The following is a 15774-nucleotide window of genomic DNA, read 5'->3' on the forward strand; positions in this document are numbered from 1 at the left end:
AAATAAACCGTTCTTCTTCCCTTGTGGTTAGATGGCTTTATTGAATAATATACAAGCCCTTTTAGTATACATCCAATTGTGAATCTTATGTAGCTTAAACGAATACTGCATTGCCCTGAACTGGGTTGTTGGGTTTCTAGCAGCGGAACTGTTATTTTTTATGGGAAAATGCAGCAGACGGAATTAAATCCATATTACTTGGAGTACAGTACCCTAGCAGGGGGTTGCCCAAAAACAAAAGATGGTGCAACCTTTTCCGTATTGGACACAACTGTGGTTGATCACACAGAGTGCAATGTTATGTGTATAGGGTTGTTTTGTTGATTCTATAGAGAAAGTCAGAGGCAGTTATAGCATGGATATCTCCGGGGAAGGCAATGAGCCATTTTAAACACTGTCTTTAGGGAGCCAGCTCTTCCAACTTTGATAGTTGTAAGGTGACAAATATAATGATGGATTCAATAATGGACAGATTTCACAATTAATGCAACATTCAATAAATAATTAGTGAAATTAAGATTTTTTTTTTAATAAATCATTACATTTTGAAATACACAATTAAATGTTACATGTTTTCAGTTCATACTTTTATCCATTTAAATGATATATTTGCCTTTTTAATTACTTCATGGTGTATATATTTATTTAATAAATTCCCTAAAATTCCTCCATATCTATGGACTCTAACCACTGAATTTGGGAAATAACGTGCGCCTCAAAATAAACAAATATTTTTCCCCAGACGGTCCCACTACAATGACTTATATTAAAGTTCCCGACCGTGGGCAGCAACTGAGCTTGTTCAATACTGAAAAGTTCCTGTAGTAGTAGACAGATTGCCTTCAAAGCCGATCTATGAATGATTCTTGGCGGAAGGCGACACTTACTGTTAAGAGGGTGACACGAGAAATAGTAGCCCTATAATTCAGGAACTGTGTCTAGCGTAGGCGCTGTGTAAATTTCGGTGTTATAATAAAGCCTCTAGTAGCTCAATTACTACTTATTTTACTTTTAGCACCACGATACACATTTTCCCAAATTAACTTGGTAATACCCATTAGTTAATTTAGGCCCTGCCTATCGCAGCAATACTAGTCGAAGTCGATTTCTACATACACACAACATAACATATATGTCTAAAGTATAGATGGCATGCTTAAAGCAGAGAACGTGTCCACCAGAGTTGTCGCCAGAGAAGTACCGCATGCCTCCACCGCAGACCTTACGCATCCACGCCAGCACGAAACATCCAAATCTGACTTCTTTCTCTGCGCGGGATCATCTGAGACAAGCCACACGCCGGCAGCGGCTGATGCTTGAAAACTTTCTGCACCTACTGTCAGAAATAGTCTCAGGGAGTCTTATGTGTGCTTGTTGTAACTCCTTACAATCGTTGAAGTTTAGAGTAAATATATTTTGTGCGCTAGTAATATAATACATCACTACCTGCGCTCAGTCTCCAATTTTGAAACGGCCATTGAGACGAAGACGACACGCGACCTGACTGTCGGTCCTACCTCTTCTCTCTCTCCACCCACTCTTGCTATAAAACAACCGTGGTTCATTCACAACCTAAGTTGTAAGAAAAGTAGAGACGGTATATCGGTAAACATCATTGGAATGAACCGAAGCATAGCAACGCTTTTATTTTTGTCTCTGGGCATACTATTTGTCTGCGAAGGAGGTAAACAAAATTATATTAACGAAACTGTGGTGCAGAGCTTATGCGTTTGTCTTGAGTTATGTTTGCAATTTGTTAAGAACGTATTTAATTTAGACCTAATTCATTTTGTCAGGTATCAGAGCAGAGTCTTTTATTTATGTTATGTCAATTTATTAGCCACAAACTAATCTAAACAAAAATGTATTTATGTAGGCAACCCTTGCTGCTCTCAGCCATGCCAAAACCGTGGCGTGTGTACGGCTATAGACGGCAACAGCTACGAGTGCGACTGTACACGTACTGGATTCTATGGTCACAACTGCACACAACGTAAGTTAAGTCTTATGTAGAACAAAACATAATAGGCATATGTTTTTTTCGTATAAAATTGACTACTTTGTTCTTTTTACAGCGGAATTCTTTACGTGGATTAAAATGTCTCTAAAGCCGACCCCCAACACAGTGCATTACCTCCTCACGCACTACAAGGGCCTCTGGAACATCATTAACAGCATTTCATTCCTCAGGGGACAGTATCATGAGATATGTTCTGACCATGTGAGTTGACTTCAATAGCATCATCGTTTTGATTTTATACAATGTGAAAGTTTTACTTTGTCAAAACTAGGTTTTATAATTAGTGCTTGCTGACTGTCAATTGTTTAATTCCTAGTAATAAATTGTGTTCTTCTGTCTTCCAGCTCGCTCCCATATGATAGACAGCCCTCCAACCTTCAATGCAGACTATGAATTATAAAAGCTGGGAAGCTATTCCAACCTCTCCTACTACACACGCACCCTCCCTCCTTTGCCTAAGGACTGTCCAACCCCTATGGGAGTCGTAGGTGAGTAAGCTCTCCGTCTATCAAAACCTGTTCTATCAGATTTTTTAACAATGGCTCACCTGACATTCCCCTGCAATGATTATAGTTTAGCTGAAGTGCTAAAGAATGTTTCATTGATACATTACATTTCAACACCGAAAATGTGTCAATGGTGGATTAGGCTAAACCTTTGACACTGCTCCATAAACGTGGCTTGCTTTGGGTTAGTGGACATAGTACTAAGTTAGTTCATTGTATTTATATGCTGTCAAACTACAACATAAAATAGAAAACATTCAAGTTAAACAAATTACTCGTCCCCTGCAGGTAAGAAGGAGCTGCCTGAGGCAAAAGTGCTGGCAGAGAAGCTCCTGCTCAGAAGGATGTTTATCCCCCGACCCTCAGGGCACCAGCCTGATGTTTGCTTTCTTTGCCCAACACTTCACTCACCAGTTTTTCAAATCTGACCAGAAGATGGGTCCAGCCTTCACTAAGGCCAAGGGCCATGGGGTGTGTAAACATAACTGCACAACACTGTAGTGCACAGCAACAGCACACATGACAAATAAACCATGGCCATGGAACACCTGGTTTTAAATGACAAATTCAGTTAACAAAAAAAAACGACTTGCATGTAAGCATATGTGACTCATTTACATGTTTGATTTCCAGGTGGACCTTGGTCACATTTATGGTGAAAAACCTTGAGAAGCAACATAAACTGCGACTCTTTCAAGGATGGCCAAAATTGAAATTTCAGGTGCCGAACTTGTTAAGTATAAATAACGTTGAACATTAATGAACAGATGCTGTCTTGTCATAGCTTCAGCTGACGGTCTCGTGTCTCAACTCTGTAGGTGTTGGAAGGAGAGGTGTACCCCCCGACGGTGGAGCAGGTTGGTGTGGACATGCACTATCCTCCCCATGTTCCAGAATCTCAACGATTCGCTGTGGGCCATGAGGCCTTTGGCCTGGTTCCTGGTCTCATGATGTATGCTACCATCTGGCTAAGAGAACATAACCGCGTTTGTGATGTCTTGAAGGAGGTCCACCCGGACTGGGATGATGATAGGCTCTTTCAGACATCTCGCCTCATTCTTATTGGTCAGTAATCTGTATATAGGAATTATATGAATTCAGATCTTGCAGATGAACACCTGTACTGACATTGTCCTCTTTTACAGTAGTCCTCTGCTTTTTTAACTTACTTTCTATGTATGGATCTTTCTACATTGAGTTCTAAATGTGTTTTCAGCGACCAAAAGTTGTCATTCCTCCACTATTGATACACCAAATGTATCAGTAGTATAATGGCCCCATTTTAATTTGGATCATTGATATCCCTCAGTGACATATGTTAAAATAAATTGATTAAGGTTTCTAAATGCTGTATGTTAAAGGGATTTGGTTCCAGTTGGACAAAATTAAGCAGACTATATCAATAAATGATGTAACAAAACAACAGCAAAATTAATTGTCCCTCCCTTTGCTCCTTGCTGTAGGTGAAACAATCAAAATTGTGATTGAGGATTATGTACAGCACCTGAGTGGTTACCACTTCAAGCTTAAGTTCGACCCGGAGCTTCTCTTCAAAGAGCGTTTCCAGTATCAGAACCGCATTTCCTCAGAGTTTAAACACCCTTTACCACTGGCACCCCTCTGATGCCAGATGCATTCCACATCCAGGAGCAGGTCTACTCCTACCCTCAGTTTGTCTTCAACACCTCTGTAGTCACCACACACGGTATCGCCAATCTGGTGGAATCCTTTACCAAGCAGATAGCTGGACGGGTAAGTGTCTCTCTTTCTACATAGGAATTAGGTTATATGCTTTGGGCTCAGAATTAGAAAACAAATAAGGGGTGGTTCAGAATTAAGTATTTAAGATAGGCCAAAACATTTATGAATAACAATGGCATGGTTGCATTTTATGTTGTTTGTCAAGCAAACTGGATTCAAGTATTTTTACTTTACTGTGCACTCGGAGGGTAATGTCGGCAATAAGAATTTAAGGGAAACTCATTGTTTGAGGCTGGTCGATTTTACCTCATATCACTCTTGCCCTCTCAGGTTGCCGGAGGTCGTAATGTCCCTGCTGCTGTGCTGATGGTGGCTCTGAAATCCATAGAGAACAGCAGACTGATGCGCTACCAGTCCCTTAATGCCTACAGGAAACGCTTCTCCATGAAACCGTACACCTCATTTGAAGAACTCACAGGTGAGCATAGCACCATTCACATCACAGCTATAAAATGAACACAGATTATCCTGCAAATTGGTATTGTACAATATAGTAATAATGAGATCATTTAGTGTATCCACTTTTAACTGAATTATCAGTAGAATGTGTGACATTCTGTGGTATACCGTTTTCAATTAAGCACTGGTAAAGAATGGATGGAGGGTCGTTTTAGTAATAAATTAGCTTGGGCAGATGGAGCCTGATGTTAACTTATATTTGAGCAATACTGAGCTCCATTTTAGTCCTACAGTAAGGCAAACAGATGTGCACTTTAGTTGCAGATCATGTAAGCATTTAGTGATGGCGGAAAGCCGGGTATAAACAGACAGATGGTTGCCTGGGCTGGTCTAGAGGCTCTACTGCCTCACACAGACCTGCTGTACTCCTCTCAAAAAGCTGAAACTTTACTTGTATGTGATGTTGAATGAATTTCGAGGAGTTTTAGATTTGAACTGTTCACCATGTGTATTGTATTCCATTAAACATAATCTCATAATCCTTATGGAACAGCTCACAAACTTAAATCCTCCTCACCAACACTTTTTAAACTAAACAGACAGCAATACCCAGGTCAGATGATCATTACATAATCAGTGTGTTATCATAAGAATATCCACTGAGAGAGAAGCCAGCTTGTGTTGGGTACCTAAAATACATTTTCCTTTCCTTTAGCAGGCCGACTGAAAAACTAATGCAACATATTTCTATATTTCTCAGGGGAAAAGGAGATGGCTGCAGTGTTGGAGGAGATGTATGGCCATGTGGATGCTGTGGAGCTCTACCCAGGTTTGCTGGTGGAGAAGCCCAGAACCAATGGCATATTTGGGGAGACCATGGTAGAGATGGGTGCACCTACTCCCTTAAAGGCCTGATGGGAAATCCTATTTGCTCACCAGAGTACTGGAAGCCCAGCACCTTTGGTGGGAGTGTTGGCTTTAACATTGTCAACACTGCATCCCTACAGAGGCTGGTATGCAACAACGTCAAGGGTCCCTGCCCTGTAGCATCCTTTCATGTGCGCAGTGTAAAGGACAGTGGCTCTAATACCATCAATTCCAGTACGGCACATTCTGGGAATAATGATGTCAACCCCACTGTACTTCTGAATGAAAGAAGCACTGAGCTCTGATAAGACATGAACTGAAATTATTTCTGGAATTCAAAATAGTTTTGCACAGGGGAGGGAAAAATCTATAGGTCAATATCCAATCACAACACAAACAGTTAAGTTATACTGTGAAACACCATTCCACTATTACTGAACTCAAAAAGTCTGTGTGGCACTTTTAAATGTATACATTTTTTATTTATATTTAATATTTATTTTATTTATTTAATGCTGGAAATGTTGAGATTTTTGTTTAAGTTTTAGACTGCCTTTGTTTTGACTTAACTGAAAGACCAATTTGGTGTTTTAAAAAAAAAAAAATGTACGCGCTTATTTAATATGCAATCTATTTATCAACCTCAAAGTTGACTAAACTTTGACAACCAATACTTGAATTTAACAGGTTTAGTTAAACCTGACTTTGTTCCATTCTCTTATAATTGCAAGCACAAATTACATGCCACCTAACTGTACACAGGCTTTTCCACAGGTCAAAAGAAATATAGCCAGATTGATAAAATACTGTACTTAACGCTAACAGCCGCAAGTTCTTTTGTGAGACTGTAACCTGTAGTACTTGTTGAGTTGAACAATTCAACTAAATTTTTTTGTTAAATAAAACACTAAGATATACTTGACTCCATCTCTTCAAATTTGCAACATTATACTGTAGCATGTATTCCTATCCAGTGATTTTCTGCCTCACTCTTTCGGCTCATGTATTTTTGGTTTAGAAATTATTTAAATACTCTTGTTTCTGTGCAGCTAAATCTTCTAACTCTGTTCTTCCTACCTGCTGCAGGTGTTTCTGTCTGCATAATGTACTGCCACAAAGGGGATTTTTCTGCTATACAGACATATATATAAATGCATGCACAGATACATTTTCCTTTTAGAAATGCATTTTATAAAATGCTATGTCACGAAAGCTATGTGAAATATTAGCTGAATAATTTGTAATTACACACAAATGTTACCTACATGACAGGCTACTCTGGCTGTGTTTACACCTAATTTAGTTCTTTGGCAAAATAGCTGATCTAATTGGTCAACATTTCTGGATCAAAATTGGGCTGCCTGAGTAAATTTAGCCTTTTGAGGAATCAGTGATTTTTCCTCAATCGGAAAAGGGTGGCTTGCCCACTTCAGGTTGGTGGAGAGTGCCTGCCTCAAGTGGAGGAGTTTAAGAATCTAGGGGTCTTGTTCACGAGTGAGGGAAGGATGGAACGGGAGATTGACAGACAGATTGGTGCAGTAATGCGGTCAATGTATCAGTCTGTCGTGGTGAAGAAAGAGCTGAGCCGCAAGGCGAAGCTCTCGATTTACCGGTCAATCTACGTTCCTACTCTCACCTATGGTCATGTGCTTTGGGTCATGACCGAAAGGACAAGATCCCGGATACAGGCGGCCGAAATGAGCTTTCTACGCAGGGTGGCTGGGCGATCCCTTAGGGTGAGAAGCTCAGTCACCCGGGAGGAGCTCAGAGTAGAGCCGCTGCTCCTCCACATCGAGAGGGGTCAGCTGAGGTGGCTTGGGCATCCGTTTCGGATGCCTCCGGAATGCCTTCCTGGGAAGGTGTTCCGGTCCCGTCCCACCGGGAGGAGACCCCAGGGAAGTCCTAGGACACGCTGGAGGGATTATGTCTCCCGGCTGGCCTGGGAACTTGGTGTCCCCCCAGAAGAGCTGGAGGAAGTGTCTAGGGAAAGGGAAGTCTGGGCATCTCTGCCAAGACTGCTGCCCCCGTGACCCGGCCCCGGATAAGCGGAAGATGAGAAATCAGTGAATAAGAAATGATTGAATGCAACCAATATTTGCAAAGAGGAAATAGGTTTTCAGTAGCAGCAACTTACTGAATGATTAAGATGTTAAATATAGCTGAAAGCAGCGATTAAGGGGACCAAATAATGACAAAAGTAAACTTTGAAAACCCTTGGAATGTATATGTTACTGTAACTTAGCAATTGTCTTTACATTTACAACTTCAATTAAAGCTGCAAGCAGCATTTAGTGGGTTTTTGCATTTAGCTAGCATGAAAATTATGCAATATGGTATGTAGGGTAAAAGAAACTGCACACGTGTACCAACATTAACCCAATGTTGGATGTTTTTTCCTGTCCAATGGTGACCCCATGTAGTTTTTTTACATACTGGTCTGGTTTATACAACCCTTGAAGATCTTCATACGTAGATACCAAATGTCAAACTACATCAAGATTGGTCATTTGCTGCCATATGAGTAGTGTTTTTCAAAATAACTAAGATGGCTAAAAATCCATGATGGTGATTTTTGGGTCTCAGTGGCAAAAAATTTCATAGTGAGGAGATACACCTAGGGATTGATTTCCAAGACTAGGTCAAAAGGGATGGGTGTGGTGAACTTTCAAAAAGTCCAACTTCACAGGCTTGTGCCACCATGAGGCTGATTGGCATGTCCACTGCACAATAAATTGTGTTTCTTGACGCTTTACTATATTAATTTGGGTACTTTTACACCATTTTAACTCAGTTTTTTGCCAGAAGAATAATAGTGAACTGAAACAAACATGTGATTTTGGCATACTGTTGAAACCCAAATGACACACATTGTCAATTGACTTGCAGAATAGCTTAGATTACTACAACAAAACATTCTTAGCATCAGTGTAATAAAAGATAAATGTCACACTCACAGAAATCTTATAGTGAAAAGATTAATTTTTCTAAGCTACACATTGAAAATGGAAATTACCATTTGAAAGGTTAAGTTAAAAATAATATTAAAACTAGCCGAGCTAGATTATGTAGGTAATAGAGACGTTACTTCTGTACATTGATAACAATCACACCATAACCAGAATTGAGTTGTTACACTCACCTAAAGGATTATTAGGAACACCTGTTCAATTTCTCATTAATGCAATTATCTAATCAACCAATCACATGGCAGTTGCTTCAATGCATTTAGGGGTGTGGTCCTGGTCAAGTCAATCTCCTGAACTCCAAACTGAATGTCAGAATGGGAAAGAAAGGTGATTTAAGCAATTTTGAGCGTGGCATGGTTGTTGGTGCCAGAGGGGCCGGTCTGAGTATTTCACAATCTGCTCAGTTACTGGGATTTTCACGCGCAACCATTTCTAGGGTTTACAAAGAATGGTGTGAAAAGGGAAAAACATCCAGTATGCGGCAGTCCTGTGGGCGAAAATGCCTTGTTGATGCTAGAGGTCAGAGGAGAATGGGCAGACTGATTCAAGCTGATAGAAGAGCAACTTTGACTGAAATAACCACTCATTACAACCGAGGTATGCAGCAAAGCATTTGTGAAGCCACAACACGCACAACCTTGAGGCGGATGGGCTACAACAGCAGAAGACCCCACCGGGTACCACTCATCTCCACTACAAATAGGAAAAAGAGGTTACAATTTGCACAAGCTCACCAAAATTGGACAGTTGAAGACGGGAAGAATGTTGCCTGGTCTGATGAGTCTCGATTTCTGTTGAGACATTCAGATGGTAGAGTCAGAATTTGGCATAAACAGAATGAGAACATGGATCCATCATGCCTTGTTACCACTGTGCAGGCTGGTGGTGGTGGTGTAATGGTGTGGGGGATGTTTTCTTGGCACACTTTAGGCCCCTTAGTGCCAATTGGCATCGTTTAAATGCCACGGCCTACCTGAGCATTGTTTCTGACCATGTCCATCCCTATATGACCACCATGTACCCATCCTCTGATGGCTACTTCCAGCAGGATAATGCACCATGTCACAAAGCTTGAATCATTTCAAATTGGTTTCTTAAACATGACAATGAGTTCACTGTACTGAAATGCCCCCACAGTCACCAGATCTCAACCCAATAGAGCATCTTTGGGATGTGGGTGGAACGGAGCTTCGTGCCCTGGATGTGCATCCCACAAATCTCCATCAACTGCAAGATGCTATCCTATCAATATGGGCCAACATTTCTAAAGAATGCTTTCAGCACCTTGTTGAATCAATGCCACGTAGAATTAAGCCAGTTCTGAAGGCGAAAGGGGGTCAAAAACATTAGTATGGTGTTCCTAATAATCCTTTAGGTGAGTGTATGTCAAATCATTTTCATTGCTAATTTGGCCAGTTTCTTATAAAGGAATCAATTTCCACTTTTGTTTTATTCCACTTTGAAGATTGTAAATAAAATGTGTTTACACATGTAACACACATAGTATTATGCAGTTACTAAAGGGTTAACTTATAAGAATGCGGAGGGTAGCTGACGTAATGCGCAGGTTGAACAAGCGTGCCGCACAAGCCCTGAAAAGTGAAGCCAAAACGTCTCGATCGCCCCCTGGTGAGTGGTCCCAGTATAGGTCATAAACCCCGCCCATCCCCATGTTATTCAATGGGACGCGAGACCAACTAAACAATTAAATTTACCCTTCAAATATATTTTTTTCCGAAGCTGGTTTCTGTCATTTACTGTAGTTTGTATCACGCTAATGTAAATCAAGAGTTTTGTTTTTAGTTAGTTATTTAATGCTCTAAAAAACGGTGGTGTGACGTCTGATTCACAGCTGTGATTGACAGCCATCTGAGCCAAGGGGCCACTGAAGCGCCATCAGGCTTTTTTCGCGATCTTCGGAGGACTGAGGATATTGGAGCTTTACATTTAATCTCTAAATTTCTATAATTGATATAATTTCACACGGACATAATGGGTTGTTCTGCAGTACATTGTTGCTACCCGATCTGGCATTTCCAATCGATCTTAGAATTTTTTTTCGGTAAGTTACATTTATAAGCTATTTAATTTAGTAAATAAATGTAATGGGCTAGCTAACGTTAGCTAAAAGACAACAAGCCTTGTTAATAGCCATGTTAATAGCTAGCAGGTGATCGTTAGCTAGAAGTTACAAATAATTTTTGTATTAGGCCCTATTCTAAATTAAGGTTAAACATGATGTAAGTTAGGCTATAACATATCGTCTAGGTTTAACAAGCAAAGGTTGTACTGTACTTGGACTTGCGATTGATTACGGTATGCGCATTCTGCGAGGGAGAGTGAGGGCGGGGCACAGGGGTGGGGGCCATTGATTTCGCGGCTTTACGGCTTTTACTTCCTGCTCGCTTACTGTGCATAACTACTGCGCAGAACTGGTCCCAAGATCGCTATCTGCGCAGACGCAAGTCCAAGATGTCAGCGCCGTATCGGGACACTGGCGGCTTCAGTTTCACCAATGGAAAAGAGCGAAAGGGCGTCGTCCATTTTTTTACAGTCTATAAGGTTGAATGGGTTCTTCGCGTCACAACTTTTGCTAGATCAAGAAGATCACCACTGTAAAATTGCTGACGGAGAGTTCCGAATGTAATTAATGCACTTGGTGTATGCATCTTGTTAACTTTTGAGCTAAAGTTCGATTTAAGCGGGTCATTAGATTTTTTTTCTTTAGTTATTTTTCTACATGGCGTCTTGTTAGCTGCTAGGATAAGAATATGTAAGTGTAATGATGTTCATAAAACCAATCGGAGTGAAATAAGTATTTTGAAATGTTTGTTATTTGATTTTGGCTCATATGTTATTCATGTTTAGAATTAGTTATTTGTCCTTTGGTAATTGCTCGAGTGATATTGCATGGTAGTTGAGGTAAAGTTCAATTCGTATTACTGAAGTAAAGACAGTATACAATAATATAACTATTTGTCAGAAGGATGAATATCTATAATTTCCCTAAAGGTAAATTAGTAAGTATTTGAATTGCTATGATAAACCATTGATAAAATCCAACATCCATGTAACGTTATAGGTATGTCTAACACGTTTCTTTCCTACTGTCGCCATTTTGTGGTTCTAGTGAAAAGGAAAATATTGTTGGTTTTGGAAAACTGACTAATTAGATATGTATAATGCAATAATAGTAATTAGTACTGATTATGTATTGCTATGTGCAGATTGGTTTTTAGATTGGATTCTATTCTATGGTTGAGCTCGATTTTGATGGCGAGCCAGTCCTTATGAGTCCTCAGCAGAGAGGAAACGTTTGGAAGCGGTGTGGCCAACGCTTTGGATTCCTTTTCGCACAGCGAGCAACTGAACTTTTGGATAGAAGACAACGGATTTAGATAAGATTGAACTGTTTTATTTCATACTACCCGAGCGAGAGAACCTGAAGGACAAATATTTTATTTTGGTATTTTTCCCAAAAGGAGCTCTTTTCTTTTAAATATTCTTGGGATAACAATCAAGAATATTGAATGTGAAGACAATTCATAATTGTGAAAATGTTTAAGTAAGGTGAATTTTGTATTAAATGTGCCAGCTGTTTTACCTTTTCTTATACAAGTCTCTTGTAGTGAGTCAATCCATTCTACTGCTTAGAACCTAGGTTTGGATGTCTAGCCATAATCTGTTCTAATTTAGCATCAGAGGTGCTACACACACACAAATCAAATGCATTCATACAAAAAATATGGACAAGTAGACATTTAGTAGACGATCTTATCCAGAGCGACTTACAATAAGTACAGGTACATTTTCCTGGAATAAATTAGGGGGGAGTACCTTGCCCTAGGACACAACATTTGGCTCAATTGGGAATCAAACAGAACTTAATTACAAATTTCACTCAAACTATAGAGGCACTTGAAAACACTCACACACACACACACACACACACACACACACACACACACACACACACACTTTGAAATATATTTTATGGAAACCTTTATTTTAGCCATGGAATTGATCTGAAATCTAACAGGACAATAAAAGTTATACACTGCAGGCTAAGAGTTTGAAATTTTTTTTACAAATGTTGCTGTTTTGAAAGGACATTTTTACTTTCATTCACCAACGTGGTATTCAACTGATCAAAGTATAGTCGGGACATTAATGATGTAAAAAAATATACTATTTAAGTCTTTGATTAAATCTACACAGGCCTCATTTCCAAGAACCATTACTCCAACACCTTATCCTTGAGTGATCATGCCAAATTGCTAATGTGGTACTAGAACATCACTTAATTATATCAAACAGCTAAAAGCTATTTTCTTTGATAAATTAAGCTTTATATGGTCTTTGTGTTTGTGTGTTGCCACAGTCTGCAGTAGACTGGTATGTGTTGAGGTCAATATTAGGTTAAAAAGTGCAAAAAAGAAATAGCTCACTGTAGAAACCAGCCAGTCAATCAATGTTTTGAGGAATGAAAGATGTGGAAGGAGCAAATGTACAACTAAACAAAAGAATAAGTACATCAGAATGGCTAATTTCAGAAATAGACGCCTCACGTCCTCAGCTTCATTTAATTCCTTACTGCTATTTGTAACCTAATACCTACCGTAACACATGCCAGTACATTACATACTGTGACAACTCAATAACAGACATTAAGTTTAATTTAAATAAATGTCCGCCTTCGTAAGATACCGTTTTAAAAAATGTGGCTTTCCAATAGCTTGTTTAACAGTTTCCATTTCCAGTGTACAGGCTACATTAGATCACCTTTGAAATGTTGCAACAATTAGGCCTATTATATCTATAAACGTTTCCAAAATATACCACAACAATTGACCAAATAGGCTAATATCCCATTACAATACCTAGCTTCATTTGAAACTTACCCACAAACTCAACAGGCCTACTTTCGATTTGAATACACAGTGTTGTGTACTCTTGGAAAGCTCGTAATCCTCTGATATACTACCACCTTGTAAAAGGAAGCAGGTGTGACCTAACGAACAATTTAAGCTGTCGATGGGATTGGACGTGACAAGGTCATTGATTATTAATTGACAGGAAGTCACATGGCAAAAAACCTGACCGGCTGCAAAAGTAAAGTCTTACCAAGGGAAATTAGAAAAAAGATCTTCTAAAAACATATATCTATGTGTACAATAATATATGATTTGTGTAACATTTAACAAGAAACTAACCTCATTGGACACATACTATAGAAACACATGCTTTAGTATTACCCGGAATACCCTCAAATATTAGTGTTTATTTTACAAATAAATTGACGGATATTTAAGGTTTTCTTTACAAGAGGAAAATAAAATGATAAAATTGACTTCTTTTGAATAATAATTTCAATAGGGTTAGAATCTACAGAGGCATTTATCATCCATAGCCTAAACCTTAAGATGGTTTGCACTGGAATCTAGCTTATGGCAGCAACAATTTCAACTGCCAAGACCAACTTACTGTTCAAGGAGATTTACAAACCATTAACATTTGCTCTTCCTAATATAAGAATTCCTTCAGAATAATAGTCCAATATAAACAAAAAGATAACATCGAGGACTGAATGCTGTCATGCTCCCAACACCCCACCCATTCCGCATTGACAGACAGGCACTGGACCTTATTCACCGCGCCTCCATCTTGAAATCCAAAACGAGGCTGGGGGGTACACTCTAACCGAAAGTTCATTGACAGAGCGCAGCAGCGGGCGTCTATCATCATGAAAGATTTGATGTCCACAAAGGTCTTCCGAACATAACAGTGGACTATGTCGAAAAATGGGCCAATAAGGACTGCATGATTCCCCGGGCTGTTTTGCTTAAAGGATACAGCAACTGGATCGACGGATATGTGCACGACGTGGAAGGTAATGCACGGACGATCACAGCTTTTTTTCTGAAATCAGCATTAGTTAACGTTACTGTTGAAGTTAGCTTGTTAGCTAGATAAAACAACCGGACGTGACAACATTACAAGCTGATGCAAAGCATTGTTAAGATATATTAACCACACCAGCCTGACTTATTGTGTTAACAATAAATTATTTTGCCGACAGTCAAGAGGAGCGAGACAGTCAGTGTGAGAGCTAAGTCTTTTCGCTCAATGCGTGTGGATAAACTGTGGATAAACTGCTCGGTTTGCGGAGTGGTGCCACTGCTAGAACAAATACGCTTGCTGTTTATCCACTTTTTATACGTAGTTGTGTGCTTAACATGGTCTAGATTAGCAATGGTTATCATCATAAACAGGCACAGATCACGTCTTGTTTATATTTTGCTATAAGACACGCTACCCACGGCAGGACGTTAGCTGACCAGGCTAGTAAAAAGAGCAACTACTTCCCCCGAATCAGCCCTTCGCTTGTTATAACTTAAAAAGGACCGGTTCGTGGCTAATCAAGTCATCTCTATTTAGCCAGAAGGTTTAGCTAGCTCTCTCTATGACAGTTAACATAAATATGGCTAACGTTAGCATCGTAAACTAATGTTAATATCTTACCTTAAAATGGCGACCGGGATCTCTTCTTATATTATGAATCCATTCACGGCAAAGTACAGGATCTTTTGGGAAACGATGGAATGTTTGACTTGTATAGGATTTCTTTCTCTTTGAAGATGTACATTTGGGAACACAACAATGCGGCGGCATTGTAGGTAACGTTATGACAGATGGGCAGGCCAACGTTACTTCCGTACCCCACAGCCTCGTTTTGGTTTAAAGGAAGTGACGTGGGTGAATAAGGCTTCAAAAATATCCCTCCGTAACTGCTGATAAAACCAACAACTCCAACTCAACATTCTAGCAGATTCACAAACTCATTACATCAGTTTTTCCTTCAAAATAGGAGTTCCTTCAAAATAATAGTCCAAAATAGAGAAAGAGAATAACACAAAATTTGGGGACTGAATGCTGCCATATTGTTTGAGATATACATTTTTCATATAGAACATTTAAATATCATTGTCCAAAGAACCTTCACAAGCAGACAGCAGGCCAATCCGTTCCATGATATCAGAGTAGTGTTTAGGTAATTTTCCTTAATTCACTTATTGTGGTCAAATCGTTTGAGATATCAAAATTCCAAATAATTCAATTGAAGATACTGGTCCCAGGGTCCTTCTCAGCAAACGGCATGCAAATCCGTTCAGTGGTCACCGAAGAGATGTCCTTAAAGTGTGTATTTTACAGTTCATAAATGCTCAAAGTTTTTAATGTCGTTGTAGCGCCCCCT

The 15774-nt window shown here is 39.5% G+C and overlaps 2 protein-coding genes across 2 annotated transcripts in view; one reads left to right on the forward strand and one right to left on the reverse strand.

Annotated features, from left to right (window-relative positions):
* Window positions 1-13443, reverse strand: part of pla2g4ab (phospholipase A2, group IVAb (cytosolic, calcium-dependent)) — a 50350-nt gene extending 36907 nt beyond the window's left edge. Inside the window, exon 1 of the mRNA XM_013135127.4 lies at window positions 13421-13443. The gene's annotated coding sequence lies outside the window, so the exon portion shown is untranslated. The remainder of the gene's footprint in view (window positions 1-13420) is intronic.
* Window positions 1306-6475, forward strand: ptgs2b (prostaglandin-endoperoxide synthase 2b). Its single transcript, XM_034293951.1, is given in 16 exon segments — window positions 1306-1684; window positions 1877-1993; window positions 2076-2191; window positions 2193-2217; window positions 2362-2508; window positions 2815-2879; window positions 2881-2997; window positions 3160-3186; window positions 3188-3247; window positions 3345-3591; window positions 3990-4120; window positions 4122-4142; window positions 4144-4278; window positions 4558-4705; window positions 5447-5578; window positions 5581-6475. Coding segments are annotated over 16 exon segments (1830 nt in total). The 5' UTR covers window positions 1306-1620; the 3' UTR covers window positions 5859-6475.
* Window positions 13444-15774: the final 2331 nt, after the last annotated feature.

This window comes from Esox lucius, chromosome 8, assembly GCF_011004845.1.
Source record: "Esox lucius isolate fEsoLuc1 chromosome 8, fEsoLuc1.pri, whole genome shotgun sequence".
In the NCBI taxonomy this organism is placed as follows: domain Eukaryota; kingdom Metazoa; phylum Chordata; class Actinopteri; order Esociformes; family Esocidae; genus Esox; species Esox lucius.